Source organism: Apaloderma vittatum, unplaced genomic scaffold, assembly GCF_000703405.1.
Source record: "Apaloderma vittatum isolate BGI_N311 unplaced genomic scaffold, ASM70340v1 scaffold8127, whole genome shotgun sequence".
Classification (NCBI taxonomy): domain Eukaryota; kingdom Metazoa; phylum Chordata; class Aves; order Trogoniformes; family Trogonidae; genus Apaloderma; species Apaloderma vittatum.
Genome location: NW_009724475.1, coordinates 15,234 through 35,742, shown reverse-complemented (window position 1 = coordinate 35,742; position 20,509 = coordinate 15,234). Strand labels below are relative to the sequence as shown.

Below are 20,509 nucleotides of genomic sequence, written 5' to 3'. Positions count from 1 at the left end.
GAGAGATGATTTTCCTGCCTTTTCTTCCAGCTCCACTTGATCCTCTTTTATTGGCAATTTCTGTGTGAGAATGTGTTTGGTCTGAATCACTTCTGTTTTCTGTGGCAGGTGTTTGGAAACATTGCTCTAGATGATGAAACCTCCATTAATCGGCACAATAACTTCCGTACCTTCCTCCAAGCCCTGATGCTTCTGTTCAGGTAAGTAGAGTCGAAAATGCCACGGGACCTGTGTGGGAACAGTAAATAAATCTTTGGTTTTGCACATGCCAGTTTAGCTGCTGAAATTTAGACATCCTCTAAAGAAGGTGTTTGGAGTGAAGCATCTGTTCCTGCTTCCTCCTCGGCACTAAGGGCTGACCTGGATCATCTCTGAATATGACAGATCTGATTCAAGATGCCAGCATCTCCCCAAAGTGACACCCAGTGCAGTGAGACCTCATGTCAACTCAGGGAGAAGCTTAATATAAGACAGAAAGCCTCTGGTTTAGCTGATCCATGTGTTGCCTGTCATAAAGCTCTTTTTTTTTCTAAGAGAAAATTCTTTTAATTGGTCATTTTTGCATTACCAACAAGTTAACAATTCATACGTCAACGCCACCTCTGCTTCTGAGCGCAAATGTTTCCATCTGGGTTCATTCTGCCTGGAAGTGAAGCATTTCCAAAGGAAAAATGAATGAAATCACAGGTTTTTGCTTTTTCAGACCCGGCAAAAATGAAGCGCAGGCCCCGCTCCAACTCGGGGCAGCTTGGGGAAGGTTTCACTTATCTGTGGGGTGTGGAAATGCTGCGGTTAATAATCGCTCTGGCCCCACAGCTGTGCCAAGGCTGGGCTCCCAACTGGAGATCTTGCCTGGGGTTTGGTTTGCATAGTTTCTGTGAAGGCAGGAGGGAATGAAATCAGCCCTCTCTAGCTCAGAATGATCACCCAACTCAAACCTCTGCATTGTAATTCCACTGGATAATTATTTAGTCTTGTGTCCAGTCCTCTTGGGCCCTGTCCAGAGCAGCAGGACGGAGGGGCAGAGGCAGCAGGACTGCGGTGGGGTCTTGCACCAGGGAACGGGGCCATCGGTGGGGGAATCTGCTGGGCAATTCACAAGTAGCCTGGAAGCTCTTTCAGGTTAAAGCTGATCATCAAGCTTTCTCTGCAACAAGACGGGCTGCTCGTGGTGCCATGGAGGGATGCCCCTAAAGGCACCCTGGGGTGATGTACAGAAATTAGGAGAAATCTGAGGTTACGTAGGAAGTCGGAGTAAATGAACATGGGCATCCCCTGGCTTCCGATCCATGTGTGGATCCATGAGGTGGTTTATTTTGAGGACAGACTCTCTCAAAAGTCCTTCTTTTTGGTTTTTTTTTTAATCCCTACAGTAGAAGCAGAAGTTAGAGGAGGAGGAGGAGGAGGGAAATGAGGAAAAAGCCCAGGGGACTGTCGTGAGAGAGGGACTCAAGTCAGTGTGACCAATGAAACCATCCTGTTATTATTTCTTCATCTGCTTCATAAAGGAATCGAGATTTAAGTGAAGAAGCCTGGTTTCGTTTCCCATCACCTCCATTGGGTTTACAGCCAGCCCTAGGACACAAATGTTAGCTGCTTCAAAGGGGAGCAATCTCAACTCCTTTTGCTTTTATTTGTGCTTTTCATTCGACACATTTTAAATGAATCTGGTTTTATTCTCCGTAAATAAAGCTTCACCTGCCTGAGCTTGGTTGGTTTCCTCCCCCTCCCTGAAAGAGAGCAAAATGTTCTTTTTCATGTTGGTAGGCTGGTAGTTCAAATTCTTAATGCCAGTGTAGTCTCTCCACCTGGACACACCCTTCCACCTGATTAATTTAGGTACAGATATCTAAATTATATTGGGAGTTAAGCTTACTCTCTGTCCTCTCCGTCTGCAGAAGCGCCACGGGGGAAGCCTGGCATGAGATCATGCTGTCGTGCCTGAGCAACAGAGCCTGCGACCCGCTCTCCGGCCTCACCAAAAAAGAATGTGGCAGCGATTTTGCCTATTTCTACTTCGTGTCATTCATCTTCCTGTGTTCCTTCCTGGTAAGTCGATCGGTGTTGGTGTGTTTCCCCCGCCCCAGCCCTTCCTTCCCCACCCCTTTGCTTCCTTCTTCTCCCTAATTACGATTTATACAACATTACAAGACAGCTTCGCTAAAAAAAAAAAACATTTATCATCCTGGTGATAAAAATCCCTTTAATCCCCAAAGAGATCATTTAGTCATTAGTTTAAAGGGAAGGTTTTTATCTATCTTCTCACAGGGGGATCTAATATTTGGAATTACGTGTTAAGCTGTTTTGTCTTGATTTGTAACACGGCCCTTTGAAGAAGAGGATTGGAGAGGGCAGGGGGAGAACGGCCGAGATAGCATTGGTTCAGAAGTGCTTGCGGCAGGCAGCTGGGAGCATCGCACTTGTTTGATGGCTCATGTTTTGTTTTGTTTGTCAAATAAGTGCAATTTTCTTCCGTGGTGGTGCCAGGAAAGCTTTAGACATGAAAGTACGGAGAGCTGTTGCAGCTGGTTGGTGCTCCTGGCCATGATACAGGGCTGGCTCTGAGCTTTGTGAGGTGCCAGTGTCTGTCTGATGACTTGCACGCATAAAAACCTCTTGGCTTTCAGGGCTTCATTCGCTTTCCTGCACCACTGGGACAGAGGAATGGAAAACCAGGGACAGGGACCCAATTAAACTTCAAGCAGGAGGAGATGAAAGTCATAGCTCTGAAACGTACCAAAAAGCAACTTATCGAGCCTACATTTGGTTCGCTTTAAAATACGAGCTGTGATGCTTTGTGCCGCTAATCATCAGAAACCTCTACCCAGGAAAAAGAGGGGCACGTGGCAGTTTGATGCTGGGTATAGAGAGACCAAGTTCAATGGCCCCCACTGGGATCCTTTGCCCAACTGTTGTTGCCCCTTTCACACCCCGTGGTCTATTTCTTCTGCATATATTAAAAAACACGGAGCCCTGAAAACTTTATACAAAGTTAATGCTCCACTTACTGAGCCTTTCGGTGGTATTTTAAAGCTGGATTTTTTCCTAGCCCAACATCAGACACCCTCAGTGTTATTTTCAAGACCGTTATTGTTCCTAAAACTTTTTCTTTGAAAAACACAAACAAAAACACCTCCTGCCCCGGCCACAACTTGTCCTCACTGGCTTATATCAGCTGTCCCACTCAAAATGTAGAATCAGAATTGAAGGCTGGAGAATATCTGTGCAAAACGCAGCGTTGCATGAGCTTCATCCCTGAGGCAATGCTCCCAAAAAATCCCCCTTAAAACACACCCCGGGGCTTTGCTGGCAGAGAGAAGGGAGAGCAGGGAGTGCTGGCTCCAAAAATAGGCACCGGAAAGCCAAGCAGCTGGACTGCTATGGGACAGGGCTGTACCTCCTTTCTTAAAATGAGCTCAGCACTTCCTTGCAATGAAACGTGTGGTTCCTCATCGGCATTAAAAGCGTTCCAGAGGCACGGCCGTGCCAGCAGGGCAGGTCTTTATGGGTTGTGCGATGTTGCTACGCCAGAGGTTGCAGGCGAGTTGGATAACATATTTGTTTTTAAACGTTGTTTCCGGCTCTTTGTGGATGTAATTTTCCTCCTGGAATTTACACTGGTGAAAAACGTAAACTGAGATTTAAATATATGTGGGAACTTTAAAAACCAGGGGAAACTGCACTGAGCCATAGCTGCAGTGGGAAACATTGGAAAGGGACTGGAGGTTGAGGGCAAACTCTCAAAAGTTTTGCTGCCTTTCAGTGCTCTGGGGGTACTGTGTCCCAGGGGGGGTTCCTGCAGCACCTGAGCTGATGTGACCATGGTGCTTCCAGCCTTCGAGCAGCTTATGGGGAGCTGAGTTGGACATCCCTGTCCAGGACCATGTGGAGAACCCAGACGACATCCCAGGGCTTGTCTAGGCTGTGCTGCACAGACACCCTGCGAGCATCCAGGGGCAATGGAGGCACAAACAGGGGCACAAAACACTGCCTTGGTTGCCTTCGCCCCATGTTGGAGCTGACGAGTGAGCTCCAGCAGGTTGCTGCAGAGGCAGAAACCTTGTCTGTGGCCAAGGCAGTAGTGGGGCTGACATGTGCTTGGTGTGAAGAAGACCCTTTAGTGGTGTAAGTCAGCCTGGAGCCCTGGTGTAGGACATTGTTGCACCTGGGGCTGCGTTCTGCTCCTCACTTTCTGTTGAGGTGGGTTCTGAAAAACAGATGAACTACAGGTCTGGGAAGTCCTCGAGTAGCATTTGATGGTGACGTGGTGGTTTGGTTTGGACTGTGCTCATCTGTACTGGTGGATTCTGTGTCCCAGCAAGACCCTCTCCTCCCTCCAGATCACACAGGAACGTGAAGTCTTTAAAACTGCACCCCCTTCAAACTCCACCACCTGATTTTGTTTGACGACAGGCAGACCAGCCGGGCACGGCCGTATTCAGGTTAATTATGCTCATCCCCACGCGAGAGCTCGAGGGCTGCTCGGCTGCAGTCCTGGCTGAGCATGGGACTGAGGAGCAGCTCTCACAGCAGCAGCAAAAAGAAAGAGGCAGAAGAAAGGGGCCTTGAAGCAGTTGGGCTGTTTTTCAGCACAGGAGAATCCACTCCCTGCTGCCCTTCTGCTCCTTCATTCTGCCGGCTGCAGTTTGATCTTTTCCCACTGAAAGCCTTGTGACTCTTCCATTGGCTTTAATAAGGGGAGAATCTTTATATGTGTTTGCCAGGCTTGTGTTAGTGGCTGCTGGGGACAGGAGCCTTTTGTGTGTCCTGCCCCTCATCCTTCTGGGCATCTTTGACGGTATGAATGGCTACGAGTCTAAAACAGGACATTCAGGCTGAAGAATGGTTTTTCTTCTGGCTGTATGATTCTAGCTGAATCATACCTGCTCCCCTTCCAGTTTCTTTTCTTGCCCTTCTCCTTCCCTCTCTAACTGCCTTATTGCCTCGTCTCTGCAGATGTTGAACCTGTTTGTGGCTGTGATTATGGACAATTTTGAATACCTGACAAGAGACTCCTCCATCCTTGGGCCCCATCATTTGGATGAGTTTGTCCGTGTCTGGGCTGAATATGACCCGGCTGCCTGGTATGTACACTGGTATAACTCAAATGTGGAGAAAAGGATACACAATGTATAGAAATACCACACCTGTGCACACAAAAGGTCTGTTTTAATGCAAGTACAGCTCCAGAAGGAATCGACTCCAAAGCCTGAGGTAACAGTGGTGGTAAATGCTCCAACTTTAATTCACTGGGTGCTGGAGATGAACAAATCTGATGTCATTACAAGGGCATTTCCTTCAAATAGAAACAAGATACACATAAACCAACAAAAAAAATAAAAATACAAAAAACCATCCCTCTCTCCTCCTCACACACACAGGGCAAATAATTAATAGGGTAAATCAAATATTTTTGGCTAAATGGCCAAGTCAAAAAGCTGTTTAGCATTTCCAAAAGGAGCTTTGATTGCCTTTGGTTTCTGCATCCCAGTTTGGAAATGAAAATATAGTCTTGGCAGCTCTTTAGGTAGCCTGAGAGGCCTTGCAGTACCTCATTTTTGCAGCATTTCTCTCCTATTGTGAACCACCTTCATGCTTTCACAAATCCTGTGCAGACACCTGAGGTTACACAAAAAAAATTTAAAATTTTACAAGTTTTCAAGGGGTTATCTCTCCCCTGAGAAGAGATGATGTTCCCCAGTGCTTTGCATCCAAGTCAAGGGCTACAGGCTCAGACTTCATCGCTTGCCTTCCCCCACCCCTGGGGCAGCAGGGACTGACTGGATGTTTCTCGACCTGAGGATGCTTTGCTGAAAAGATGGGATTTTTAAACTAACGTTTTGATCTCGGAAGTCTCCTCCTAATGACAGCAAACTGTAGAGGGGAATTTTTGTTCTTTTAAATACTCTTTTAGCTTTTGGGCTTGCAGTTGAAATGTTAAGACGTGCGAAATACTGAGAAGAAAATGCAAGAAGCCTAACTTTGGCAGCATTTCAGTTCTCAGTGAACCTCTGATAAAGTGTTCCTGGTATGTGAATGTGTTAAGGGAGGAGATGGTTTTCTCTGAGCCAGAGCATGAGGTGTTCGGGTTTGTGGGGTTATCTCTTTGTTTTTCTTGCTCAAAGACTCTGGCAGGGAGAGCTGCAGCCCCCGGCTTAAGCACCTTGTCCGCAGAGGGTGGGCACTGTGCTGTGGCAGACCCAAGAGCCGCTGCTGAAGCATTTTAAGGATTTTTATTTTTTTAATGAGGGAACAGCTCTGACCAGTGCAAGACTTCAATATGTTGCTTTACTGCACTGCCCAGAGACAGCTACTGCTCAACAGTTCTGGTGACTGTGTTATTCTCATTTCTAGATGCTCTGAGACACAGGGCACAGTAATTTCCTTTATATTCTGCAGCTCAGGAATTTGTCTGTTGGGAGGCATTTTTTTTATTTAAAACCCTGCTGATTTTGTATCCATTTTCCTCCCCACAATTTGCTCTGCAATGAATTTCCTCGTTATTTGTAACGAAGCTGCCTCCAATCTTTCCATTCTTTTTTGTTTCCCTTCAGTGGAGACAGATGCAGAAAGTGTTGCTACAATCAGCTTCTCAAACTCCCTGCTAGGATGCAATTAAACTGCTTTGAAATCTCAGTCAAATTGATTTAGGCTAACTTTAAATGTAAGCCTCTTCCAAAATGACTGTGTTTCTCTGAACTGTGTGTGATTTTAACTAGCTCCGAGCCTGCATCTATACTGTGCGCATACTAGCAGCATGTAATCTCCAAGCAGATTTTCATTACCATGTGCTCTGTAGCACCGACAAGTCCTTTGTGGATATTTGGCAGGCAGTAAATAGCTTTTTTCCCTTTTCCAAATCCAGTCCTATCTCCTATTGCTAGAAAATCTCAATGAGACCGAGAACTTGGGGAGTGCCCCTTCTCTCCTTAAGAAATAGTCTTGGCTCTGATTAGCATCTGTGGGAGGAGTAGCACACCTGCAAAGGAAAAAATGAGTATCAATGTGGTTTTTTAATGCTTATGTGTTCAGGAACTTTCCACCCATATGAGGCATAAGCATTAAGTTTACAGAAAGATTTGCTCGCTCTGAGCGCAGAGGTTTTGTGACTCACTCAGGGGCCAAACCTTTTCACTTTTAATACAGAATATGTCATATATTAAGACCCTGATTCTGTTTTTCTCCACCCGTGTTCCCGTTTTGCTCTGGTGCAAAGCTGTTGATGTTGGCAGAGTGACCGCGGGCAGGAGCGCCAATCAAAGGATGGCCAAGACGTGACGCTCGAGGCTTGGTCCTGAAACATGTGCATATTCTGGGTTTTCCGTGTGTGAATAATTCTGCTGAAATCACTCGTGTTTGCATAAGTGGGACCAGCACTCCCACAATTTAAAAGTAATCTGGAATTTGTTCCCGGTCGGAACAGATCTTTTGCTTATTTGGTCAGAACTTCAGTGGTGTTCTGGATGTGATATTTCACAATAGTTGTCCATGGGCTGAGTTTAGTGACTTGTCATTTAAGGTACAGGTCCCGGGAGCACACCCCTCTGAGCTGAAGACACAGGGCTTTCGAGCACCCAGGTTTTTATTCAGCTATTCTTCCAGTAATTGGTCAAACCCATCAAGAGAAAACGTTGACCCAATTTTTGTTTTCCACGTCAGCCACCTCCTTTCAGCATTTCAACTCCCAGTATAGGTAGATGTAGCGGAATGGTAAATAATCACCACAGCAGATTTTGCGAGAAAGCAGCCTCCCAGGCAGGGTTATCTTCTGCTTAGATGCAGGTGAGCTGGTTCCTACTCCCACCTGTCACTGCCTGATCTCCTCACTCAGGGTCTCTTTGATTGCCCCACGGAAAAGGGAATTACGACGTTTGTCCACTTGCCGTAGCTTGAAACTCTCCCTGAAAGATGCTGCGTGGGTCAAAAGTACGAGTTATACAGATAACATTTAAAACACAGGCTTAGTGTGTGCGCGTTTACATACCTGCTTCCAATATCACCTTTGTTTTTGATACAAAATCCAACTTTCTCTAAACTTCTCCGGGGAAAACGGTTCAAAAGGCAATTAAAAAAAGCAGCTAGCTGGTGTTGCACTCCACGGGGGTAAGTATGGGCACACTGTTGGATTTAGGGGTGGTAGAAGCCTCGGGCTCACAATAAAAAGAGAGAGAGAAATGGAGCACACACAGAGGTTTGGGCTGGGAGTTAATGAGGAAAAGAATGAAAACACTGAATTTAAGGATGAACTGGGCAAGAAAGAGAATGGGATGTCTATGAGCTTCTGTTTGCTCAAGGTGTGTAAAGTGAGTGCTTTCTCTCTCTTATGGCCCCCTTCCCAGTGCGTAACCCTTAGAGATACTGGGAATATTGATCTTGCCACCTCATTCCCATTAGTTGCTCCCAAGAGCCAAGGGAGATGCTACTGGTAGGAGCTTCATTGGTCAGGAGGAGGTGCACATGATCCTGAGCGAAGAGCTTTTTCTCAGCTATCTGAGGTAAAGGGCTGCTGGTGTAAATAATCAAAGCTCAAATAGATTTAAATAACCTGGGAAGTAGTCCCTGTCTCTCATAATTTGCTGCCATGACCTTCCAATGCAACACATTTACTGGTTTTCAAGCCTTCCAGGGACTCTTGGAGAGCCCAGGGAACTGCTCATATGTATTTTCCACACGCTGATTTTTACAAAACTGTTCTAAAATTTTGGGAAAGTTCTTGACTCAGTTAAAGCAATATACTTTTTATAACCACAATTAGGCCTGCAGCCAAGACTTGCGCTGTTCCATTTGATCTGTTTCTGGATTAATAGTTTTGAGTTGATTGCGAAGGTTTTGAATAGATCTTAATTTTTCACATCCAAAAAAGCAGTAATATTGAAGGAGATATTCCAAAATATTCCAGCCTTCTTTATATAATGTACCAAAATAAACATAGTGAAGCCAAATCATCTCATTTTTCCTTGGAGGTCATTTTGAGGTTCAGCGCAGCCCTTTTTGGTACATGATTTGGTTACTTACAAAAGATTGAAGAAATCTAATCCTGCTGTTAAATTAGCTGAAAATATTGTTGGGAGTTTAACGAGACTGACCGTAAAACTACCTCGAGGCATCTCATTTCACCTCCTGGTAATGAAGGCTGGATTTTCCCAGCGCTAATGGCCAAGATGCCTCTCGAGAGGCCACTTTCTGCCCTCGCAGCACATTGCTCATTGCCCGTAAAGTGGAGCGCAGCCCTGCTGGGGTTACGTAGGTGGTAGCGGTGGAAGGTAAAGGTTTGCAAGCTCTTTCCAATGAGCTCATTTGAATCCCAGTACTAACCCATTAACCAGGCTGTTTGTGTGCTGCTGGCTCTGGTTTTGTTGGGCTGCACAGCGGGTAGGGGTGGTCTGTGGGCAGATGCTCAGGCCCAGAGGAGTGGAACGTTAGTGACAAAGGTAACCCAATGCAAAGGCTGGAAAGCCTTGCACGTGACACTGAGGGTTTTGCAGAAGAATATCCAAGGGTATAGATTTTGCTGAGCAGTTGGAAGTTCTCTCTTGTTCTTTCTCTGTGTTAAAGTGCCTCGGATCAGTTGCAAGCCCGGTTGCTGTCAGACTAACCATTCCTTTTCAGCGTGTTTTGCCCTTCCAACTTCACCTGTTTGCCTGGGGAAAAGCTGATTCCTCTCAGTTTTTGCTGTTGTAACATCTGGTGTTTTCTTTCCAGTTGCCGGATTCATTATAAGGATATGTACAATTTGTTACGTGTAATTGCTCCACCCCTGGGCTTAGGAAAGAAGTGCCCTCATAGGGTGGCATACAAGGTTTGGAACTTCAGAGACTCCCTCAGCATTTTCAGTTCTGGTTTTGTTTCCTTTTACCCTTTCCCCAAATGCAAACAGTACAGAAAAGAAACTGTAACGTAACTAACCCCTTGCCTGAAAAAAAAGGAATGATTGACTGACTGCCTCCTTTTTCCTTGGTGCATCTCTTCCCCGTCTACTCCCACACCCCAGCTGGCTGGAGACAAGGCAGCTTTATGAGACAGTGAACCCTCCAGCTCTCATCCTGCAGGGTCTGGGTGGGAAGTGTTGGGGAAAAAGCAGCACAGCATCTGAGCACTTTCTCTCTAGATACACATACCGGAGACAAATGTCATCCCCAGAGTTCTAGGGAGTAGCATGTCCATTGTGTTTGGGCTTCGTGGCATCACCCCTGCAGTTGAAGGACCAATGGTCGAACCCTTTCCTGAGCTGAAAAGCCATTTGATCTGGGCACTGGTTACCTGGTCGACAGAGTGAGGTGGTTACCTCAGCCGGGGAGAGGTGAAGGGATGAGGTTTTCACAGTGCAGCAGCCAGAGGTTGCCTTGGGAGTGAGATTATGTCTCTGAGATTGTAAGCGATGATGGGCACCCAGTGAAACCTCCTGCCTCGTGGCGCAGGAGAAGCATGGGAGACAAGGTGGGCAGTTAAGGACAGATCTGGACAAGAAATCGGCACAGGATGACACTGGACATCACTGGGTTCCCAGTTACCGGCAGAGTTTTTACCGCAGTCAGTGCCTGGAAAGCAAAAGGCGAAGGAGAGGTGGAAGCAGCCAGCATGGAGCTGCCTTTTCTCTTTCACTCCAGCCCGGGTGTTCTCTGCACCTGATTGGGGATGAGGAGTTGCAGCAAAGACATGGTGAGAGCCTCTGCCTCCAGCCAGGGCAGGGGCAGGAGAGAGAAACCAGGGCGAAGCCATTGCCTGTAATTACAATTTCTGTCTCTCAGCAGCCTTTACATTAACTCTGGGTTGTAAAACCTGGGTGAAATTTTCAAGTTACCAAGGACAGGAATAGATGGTTTTGGCTTGGTAAGTTCTCTTTTCCACCCCCATCCTGCATCAATGCTTTACATAGGAATTGGGACCCACATTAGGGCAGTGGGCTGGCATGCGGGCGCTGCTTTTGTAGCTGTCCTGCTTAAAAAAGGATTTTATTTGGGTACTCAGGTCTTGGTTTCCCTCCTAGTATGGTGGACATGATAACACTGTCCTGCTTTTCCACAGGTTAAACATTAATTAATAAGATGCTGTGATATACTTGCATCTCCTCAGACAGGCAGCACAGATTTGCACAGTACAATGGGCAGGGAAAGCTCGCTGTGAAAACAAAATGAGATTGTTGTAGTCACACTCCTAGTTTCAATAGTCAGAAAAAAGTGAAGCAGGAGAATTCCTTATTGTTTCTGCATACCTTGCTTACCAGAGCGGGATTTTCTTTATCACTAATGTGTGCTGAAGGTAGATGTCATCAGTAATGGGCTGGTCTAAGGTCCTTTTCGCAAATCTCTGCAGTTCCCAGATCCCTCCAACGCGTGGGAGAGCCAGCTGCCCTTGGTGGTGAAAACAATTGGTTGACATTGGCTTGATGAAAGAGGGGCCCCATAAAATGTGGGAGAGAAACAGGTCCCATTTCTGCCACCTTCCTGCAGATTGAGGGCTGGGCTCTGGTTGGCCCTTGGATGGGAGCCAGAGCCATCCCCTGAGCAAACACACCAGGACCGGCTTTTTCTCTTCTCATAGCCCCTGAAAACCAAACTCTTCATTCACTGAGGGAAAGCTGAATCTTTTCTCTAAGCCCTCTCTCTCCCTGTCCCATAACTCTGCCTACCAGCTCTCCCTGGCATGGTGAATACAGCCTCCTGATTGACTGGTTTGTGGAGCGGGGGGTGTAAGAAGGGGAAGCACCCCCCAGCCTGACCCCAGCCCCCCCAACCCCGAGGGGAGCCATCAATCATTCCCCACAGGGACCCTCGGTGCTGGCCATGGGACGTCCCTGCAGCGAGGAGGAGACGTTGGCCGTTGGAACGCAGCAACGGGAGCGGAGAAACCTTTCTATTTACCCTCCCGTTTAGTTTGCTTTTGTTTTCCTGAGAAACCTGATTAACCGGATCTCTGTTCTCTTGTCTGCTTTCCCTTCTCTCTCCTTTTCATTTGCTCCATTGTGTTGCCTTTCCCCCTCCCCATCCCCTTCTTCTTTTTATTTCTCTTTCCCACCCGCCCGGTCTGGTTTGGTTTCCATGCCCTCTCGCTTTTGCCTCCCTTCCCTTTGACTGCAAGCGGGCGCATCAGTTACACAGACATGTATGAGATGCTGAGACACATGTCCCCACCTCTAGGCCTTGGAAAGAAATGCCCTGCTCGTGTTGCCTATAAGGTAGACCAACCCCCCCAAGAAACTCTTTGCCAACCCACCAGCTTTTTGTGCCGTGGCTGAAGCGGGTGCTGATTTTCTGTGCCGTTACTGTTGTTCTCTTGGACTTTTCTGGTGTTTTCTCTGCTTTCCAAGCAGACCAGACTTTAGATCTTCTGCTTTTTTCTTTTTTCTTTTTTAATTGTAACCTTTTTTTGGTCTTTGAAACTCTGGCACATCAGTTTGTCTTTCTAAGTATGTCTCTGCTATCTCTATCAGTGTTTCTATCTCTCCTCTCTCATTCTGCTTCCATTTAGGCTAATTTGGGGAGGGAGGGTGCTAATGAGCAAATTACCCCACCAATATGATCCCCATTTATCTTCCTACAGCTCTTTGACTATCCGTTCTCACTAGCCTTTCAGTAGTATGTTGTTTTTTCCCCTTTTAATTAGATAGGAGTAATTAGAGTAGGCAGTACTGTAGGAGTTAGCAAGCTATTAAACAGAGGCAACACCAGAAGGCTCCTTAGATACCCTCATGAAAGAAATTATTTTAACAGAAAACATTTAAGATGAGAAGATGAAGAAATCACTCAAACTTATTGTTTATTCTGAAAAAAAAAAAACTTTTTAACTGAGCCACAAAAATGCATCACAGTCATCGGGCTGTGAGCTGCTGCCTTTCAGACACTGCCTGGATGAACACAGTGGGAAAGCAAATAGATCCGGAGCCAAAAGGATGGAGCAGACCCAGACCCCACCAGTTAAAGCCCCACTGCCCTCCCAGCAGCTTGCGTGGCTGGATTTGATCAGCCTTACGTGGTTAGACTCAATGGTCTTAAAGGTCTTTTCCAACATGAATGATTCTATGGCACTCAGAAATTTGCATTTCCAGGGGCACTTCCTTGGAAGCTTTTAACATCGAGCCTTGCGGTTTTAGGGGGAGAGGCTGGTCATCAGCATCTAATGTTGGTGCAACTGAGCATCCATCAAACTCAACAAGGTGGTTTGAAGTTTTTTTGCTGTTGAGGTCACTTCAGCCACCAACAAGCCTCATTATTGCCCCTCACTGTGCTTGGTGCCATGGATCCAGATCAGAACAGCCTCTCCATTAGTTCTTCTTTTCTCACTGAAAGTAAGATTTTGCAAAGCGACTCAAGCTAAATCCAAGCCTGGACTTGCTTTTGTGTAGGGCACTTAGCAACAGGGTTTGGCTTCAGCTTCCTACAAAGTCCTTCCTCAGTGTGTTAGGGTGTAAAAAGCAAATTAGATATAACCTTAAAACCAGCTAGTTGCATAACTTATTTTTTTTAATTCCTTTTGGTTTGTTTCTGGCCAGTGTGGTCGCTGCTTTGAAAGAGCATCTCTATCACGAGCGATTCCTGCCCACCAAACCGTAACTAAGCTCCCAGGTCTGGGCTATTTCAGATAGATGAGTAGACAGATAAAGAGCTGTACAGAGACACCGATTATACACAGAAACCAAATGTTTTAAAAGTAGTCAATGCTTCCTTCTAACACCTGTGAGCTTCCACTAGTTTAAAATGGGGCCCTGTTGTGCTGAACAGCAGGAGCTCTTTGCAGCTGGGCAGCCAGATCTGCTCTGTGGTCACACGCGTGTACCAGAAGCACAAAGCCCTCCTCTTTTTTTCTTTTTTTTTTGTTAACCAAATCTTGTGCAGTTAAAAAAGGAAGAAAACAAAAGGGAGTAGAAAGATTCTCAGTTGAAACAGGCATTTTGAACAAGCCTTCTGGCTGATTTTCTCTGCGCATCTGTGTGACTGTGCTCAGCGCTGCAGCAGCCTTTCCCCAGGCAGAGGCACTGCAGATGTGCCTTCCCCAGCCTGTCTTTTCCCTGTGACTTAGCTGGTACCTCATTTAGTTGGTCTTTCTTTACAGAACAGGCCCACAGAACTTAGGTACATATGAATAGTTTCTTTTCAAGATACAGACTCTTGATTTTTTTTAAGACGTCTTTAATTTTTACCCCTCTATTAAGAAACCTCTAAAAGGCATCTGTGCATGACTGAACCGCAAGTAGAGATGGGTTCAAGTCAAACAGCTCAAATCTAGACTGACCATCAGATTTCTCTGTGCTTGGAGGGGCTCAGATTCTTTTTGCACATTACCCCAAATGCAGAAATTTGGACTTAGGACCAGATCTGAATTTTTCCCACGGTGTAAGGCTACAGCTTGGACTGACCCCCCACTCCCAACTATGGCTGCTGATAAAACTAAACCCTATGGGGAGGCAGCACTGGCTTTCCTCCCTCTCCTCCTCCTCCGCGTCCACTTGCAGTATGAAAAGCAGCCCGTACGGCCCCGGGGGCAGATGGATGCTGAGCACCTTCCCCCAGGTGACGGCTGCGCGTGGGTCACAGCATCCCCCTTCCCTGCACCCTCCGGGTGCCCCCGCTTGTGTCACTCCTACTGTCCTCCCGCAGTTGATGGGGGACTTGGAGAGGATGGGGGAGCCCACCCAGCCATGCACATCTCCACCCAGGGCTGGACAAGGGGCCCCTCATCCTGCAGCCGCAGCTCAGGCAGTGCCAACAGCAGCCAGGGCTTTGTCCCGGCACTATTTTTGCTCTCTCCCCCTGAACCACATGTTTTCTTTTAAAAAAAAACCCCACCCTTACTGTTCTGTCTGGCAAAAGCTCTTTTGCCCCATATGCCCACCCTTCTTCTTTCCATATATATTTTCCTGGTCCTCTCTGCAAACGTTTTGTGTGTTTTCTCCCCGTCTTTGTCTGTGTTGCTGTGCCAGTATCTGTGCACACTGTTTCGTTTGGATTCTTCCCTCTTTGCAGCCTTCTTGGCCGCCGTCCTTCCTTTCTGCTGTTTTCTGGTTCCCCTTTCTCAGCTCTCTTCTCCTTGGTCGGCGTGACCAACCTCTGCAGTTCCATGCGTGTGGCTTGCTGCTTGCCCGGAGATGCATGTGTGCGGGTCCTCTGGCCTCACCGCTTGGGTACCGGGAGAGCTCTATCCTGCCCTGTGGGGGTGAGAAAAGGGTGAAGGAGATGAATTTTAAAATATCTTCTACCTGGTCAGGTGAAAAGAGGGAAGAAAACCACACTGGTTTTGCTCTGGTGCCTTGAGAGTTGATCGCTGGTGCATTTTCAGGTGAGGGTAGTGGTGCTTTTTCAGTTTAATGTCATGGGTTGAGACTTGGAGGCTTCTTAGACAGGCTGAAGTTGTGCTGAAGTGTCCTGGGGTTTCCTATGTGATTTGGTAGGAGTGATGAGGGCAGAGCTGCAGCCAGCTTTGAGGCACCCAGAGTCAGTCTGTCCTTCGCACCACAGAGCTCTGTGTGCATCTTTAGAGAACATGGGAGGAGAAATAGCCATGACGGTGCTTGGATGCTACCCTGCCATCAATATACCTTGCAGAGATCCGCAAGAGCAGAGTTAGAGGATGTTTTTTTTGGAGAGCCTGAGGGCTTCATTCTTAGGAATGGTGTGGTGCTAGGAGAAGCAATAACCCAGCCTTTCTTCACTGCTCTTCAGAGTTGAATTTTCACCTCCCTCTCCAGGGGCAGCAGAAGACAGCATCGCCACCAGGCATGTCTCTACCTCTGTCCAAGCTTAGCTCCAGGTGAAGCCCTGCGTGGAGTCTGCAGGACCATGCTGGCAGCTGGAGGAGGCTCTTGGCTTTATTTTGTGGTTCTGTTGATGCTGCCAAGCACAGCTTTGCACACCCTATTTCAGGAGTGATTTGTTGTTGGGATTAGGAAGCCTCTGGCCCTCCCTTTAGCACTTCATGACATGGCCAAAGCTGGATATGTGATGGGAGGTGATCTTGGAGCTAGGTTGGCTCCTTCTCCACACCAAGGCTGCAACTCCCTTTGCCTGTCATTGCCACGTGGATTTTAAAATCTGGATTAGGTCCCTGAAGGCTAAACAAGAGTTTGAGTTGTCCATTTGCTACCTGCCCAGCCTTGCTACCTCTTCTGATAGAGCTAGCTTTGGGTGTTGCTTTTCCTGGCCAAGGAGCAAAGCGGCACCTGCTGAAGGTAGGATGAGCGCGCCATGAGCAGGTCCAGTTGTGTGCCAGGGGCAGAGCCCACGTTTTGGGACACAGACCTGGCTTCTCGGCCATGGGAGGGAGGAAGACCGTGACCAGGCTCTCTGAAGCTGATGGAAGAGTTAAATGGGAGTGGAGTAATTAGAACTAGGTTAGGGTGAATTATTCATAGCAAATAATTTATTCACCAAACTCGGCCTCGTTTCCCACAAGCGACGCTCCATTGTCCCAAATTTATTCGCGTTTGGGGATTATTCCCAGGGCAGTTCTTGTCCCAGAGGCTGTGTGGGAGCTGCTAATGGGGTGCTCTTAATAATTCAAATCCATCAGGGTGCCAGCTAGTTTTCCTGGTGTTTGTAGCTCAGTATGCTCCTCTTCCTGGCAACATTTGGACAAATAAAAATTACAGTGCAGATATTTCTATTCAGTGCTTACTTTCTGGGTCAGGCTGGGAGGCAGCAGGAGCCCTTTTATGCAGCTTTTGACACTGGGATGATTTTTCTCCCCGTTTCTCTAACAAGTTCTCTGCCTATTCGGACACTGTCCAAGAAGTTTCTAAGCGGAAGATCTGCAGAAACCAAACGCTGAAAGGGCATAAATTCCGTCGGTTGTGCTGGACACAAAGGTTTGGTTTCTCATTAGCGATGCCTTTGTTTATTTGCAATTAAGTCGCTACTAGAAGCTGAGGGCTGTCTGCACCCCTCCTGACCACACAAGTAACCGGGGCAAAAAGCTTTGCCTCCCTAACCCCGGCTGTAATCCGTTACTACCTCGTTATCTGCACAGAGTTAATTAGGAGACCTCCGAGACTTCTGCTGCTGGAGACTTTTCCTGCAGAAATATTAACAAGCCACCCTCGCCCTGGCTCCGGGGATGCCTCTGAAACCACCTAATTAAAACCGAGGGTTGGAGGAGGGTTCCCCGAGCGCAGCCGGGAAATCGGAGCGGGGACTCCATCTGCTGCCGGCTCCTCTGGCGCTCCGGGAGGAAACTGGAGGTGAAGGGAGGAAAAAAAGCAGCGTGGGGAGCAGGGAAACTCTGCTGGATATTTTGCTTTTTTTTTTTTCCTGCTCTCCCAGGTATCAATTCACCTGAGCACCCCTCGTTTGTGGCTGGCAATTCCCAGGGCACGCCAATTACAGGTGCAGGAAAATGCTGGCTCCCTTGCTGTCTGCATCAACGGGCTCCTCTTTTTTCCTTCAGGGATCTAGAAAGATGGAAAATTACCCAAATCAGATTTTGGGGTTTCAATCGGGTTTTTGATCACGTTCCAAAGCATGAGAAACTGGTAAGATGTGGCCTTGGAGTTCTACTTCAACCGGGAGAAACAGCAAAAATGGGCGGAGATGTTAAATTTACTTTAAACCATGTACAGGCTGCACTAATTCAGGGTTTTCTTTTTAACCGTGCTGTTGCCTATGCTTTGTGAAGAATATCAAAGTTTTCTGTCCTGGTTAGGGCTGAAAATCTTAAGCTCTTGATTAAGTTTCCAAAGAGCAATTTTGGGCCAATCAGAATATTTAACTTTGAGAAGTGTCACCAATTTCACTTGGATTCCAGTTTCTTTTAAAGGGATCCTAGAGAATTAAAATCTAGAGGAGACTAGAAAGGGGCTTTGACAGGATTTAGATTTCTTGCTCTGTGTATGTTGGAAGGAAATGTTTTTACTCTGAGGTTGTTTTAGGATATTGGGGCGGGGAAATGAAGATTTCCTTTTGTTTGCTGTTTCAGCCTTTCAGTTGCATTTCAGGCAGCAGGAAAATGCACCAGACGATGCGGGAGGAAGGTCGGGGGAAAGGAGTCGACTCCTTTCTCCCAACTCCTTTGTGTGCAGCAAGAGCTCTCCAAAAACCACGGCGTATTCATCTGAGCGATATATTTTGCCCAGGAAAGCAATTTTCACCGATGTCAGGATAGATCTGGTGTGGCTTTTCCTTTGGAAAATCTCCCTCTAAATCCTTTGCCCCTGGTCAAAATTTAGGAGGGAAGACCTTCATACAGCGTTGCTGAGTGTAGCTGTGATGTGGAGTGTGTTTCGCACCCATTCCCGGTGGGAACTTGTTCTAGAAAGTTAATTGAGGATACCTGGGATGCCTCAGTCCCCAAAACGGTGTTTGGCGCTAAATTTTGTGAGGCTAGAGCTCTCCTGGAAGGAATTATTTCTCATCTGCTTGTTCTTCCCTTCCATACATCTTCTTTCTCTCTCCATCCCTTACCTCTCGCTCCCCCTGCACGGGGGTTCACTGGGACTCTGGAAGTGGTAACTGTGGGCTCACGTGGATGTAATAATTTGGTTGTAACTTTTTGTGTGCTGAGGGCAGACGTCTGAATTAAAATCCTGTTTGATTTGACACAAGCGAACAAAAAAAACTTGTTGTGGCTTTGCCAGCATTTGATACTGTTATTGGATTATAAAGAGGAGGAGAGCCTTGGCTTTGATTTCCCTATCTCTGAGGCTTGCCAGACGTGGAAGATAACCTCTGGGCATGCTTTAAGAAAGCTCTTTGAGATTACAATGGTTTGTCTCAGACTTCAGGAGACAGGGTAGGTTGTTATACCAGTCTCTTATCCCTGCAGCATGCAACAAGATCCGAAGACGTGTAGTAAGATAAATAAGGAGGTCTCGGCTCCTCTGAATGTCAGCTCACTTCAGAAGCAGGCAATTTGCACTGGACCAGTGCCCTGTGTCCTCCGTCAGCACTGGCACATGTCCCCTGCCCGAGGGGATGTTTTCTTCTTGGCTGGCAGCAGGTACCAGGGCTGGAGTCTGTCCTCTCTCAGAGCACCAAAACACCTAAGGCAGCTCAGTCCATACCTCTGGGAAACTCTGCAACGGAGATTTCCCCAAGCAGGGAGGCGGACCCAGTGATGGAAAAGGGAGACCAAGCCTTCATTCACCAGTCTTGGCTTGGCAGAGCCCTGCTCTGCCTCTCGCCCTTCGCTGCAGGTGGGTCCCTGCTCTCGGCTACGCCGGGTTTCCCATCCCCAGCAAAAACCTGCCCGTTGAGCAGTGATGCTTCTACCGTGCTACACCCCCAGGCCAGCGAGGAGGGTGAGCGGGGCTGCGTGGGGCACCCCGGAGCTGCTGCAAGAGGGAGGATTACACCGACTGAGCTGCACCTCTTCAGTTTCTTCAGCTGTTGTTAAACAAGGAGCAGGTTTCTGTGCAGCGATAGGGATCAAAATAACAGCCTAAGTAGCTTTCAGACATGGATGAAATTCCCTCCAAGGGGCCCAGGCCAAGCCAACCCTTGGTTTTAGGGGCTGCTGCGAGGCTCTGCACAGAGAAATGAACACCTAGTGACTCCCTCGGGTCACACTTACCCTCGGAGAGCGGAAACGCGGAGCCTTGTCTGATAGGGCTTCAGCCAAGGAAATTTCTAAGCACCTTATGAAATCCAAGAAGCTGAGAAATCATGAAGTTGCTGAAGGAGAAGAAATCCATCCTTTAAATGCGTTGCTAAGGTTATCAGCAAGGCTTGGGAAGGGCTTCTCCACCCCTGCATTTACATGCTCTGATACAAGAGGCGTTCAGAGAGCCGCAGGCTTCCAAAGCAATCTCAGGTACTTCATTGCTTGTAAGAGTAATGACTTTGCTGTATCAGAGGTGGTGAGGAGAAGGGAGTTGTTACCAGGCCTGAAGATCTTGGAAGATACTGATCCTGCAGGATTATTCCATGTTTGGACTGAAAGAACATAACTGGGGTGAAATTATAGTCCTGCTCATATTAATCCAGCCTCTTCCCTTGACAAGTGGAGCTGTGTAGCTCATTGTCTGGAGTCCCTGGAGGTGTTTAAGGTCCCTGGAGGGGTTTAAGGAGAGGCTGGATGTGGCACTTACTGCCTTGGGCTGGCCAATGTGATGGTGTTGGGTCATAGGCTGGACTTGATGATCTCAGAGGTCTTTTCCAGCCTCAACAATTCTGTGATTCTGTGAAACAAAGACCTTCAGAGTCCCTGGGATGCCCACAGGGAAAGGAGGTAAGAAACAGAACCCAAGTGTGGCCAATAAAAAAGGATATTGCCAGTCCCCAACTTCGCCAGAGCACTTGGGCCGTCCCGCAGGGCTCGCCAGCCCTTGTTCTCTGGCCTCACTCAGGCTCTGCACAAACCCCACCAGCGCGGGACTGCTCCAGGGACTGCACACCCCCTGTGCAAAGCACTCGTGTGTCTCCTGCTGTCATTGCCACCCGGCATCCCGCTCACTTACAAGGCCACCTGCACAACTGGAAGAGGTGCAGTCACTTTAGGAGCCACATCCTCAGATGGTGGATGCAAATCCACCATCATCTTCCTCGTTCAGCAGTGCCAGGTCCCGTTGGGTGCTGTTGCTCCT

General features: G+C 47.5%; 1 protein-coding gene across 1 annotated transcript in view; it reads left to right on the top strand.

The window, feature by feature from the left end:
• LOC104276266 (voltage-dependent N-type calcium channel subunit alpha-1B-like) overlaps positions 1 to 20,509 on the top strand; it is a gene marked incomplete at both ends in the record, with an annotated part of 56,937 nt that overhangs the window by 21,199 nt on the left and 15,229 nt on the right. Inside the window, 4 exon segments of the mRNA XM_009872521.1 lie at positions 109 to 200; positions 1,899 to 2,049; positions 4,957 to 5,084; positions 9,703 to 9,799. Coding sequence (XP_009870823.1) covers positions 109 to 200; positions 1,899 to 2,049; positions 4,957 to 5,084; positions 9,703 to 9,799 — 468 coding nt within the window.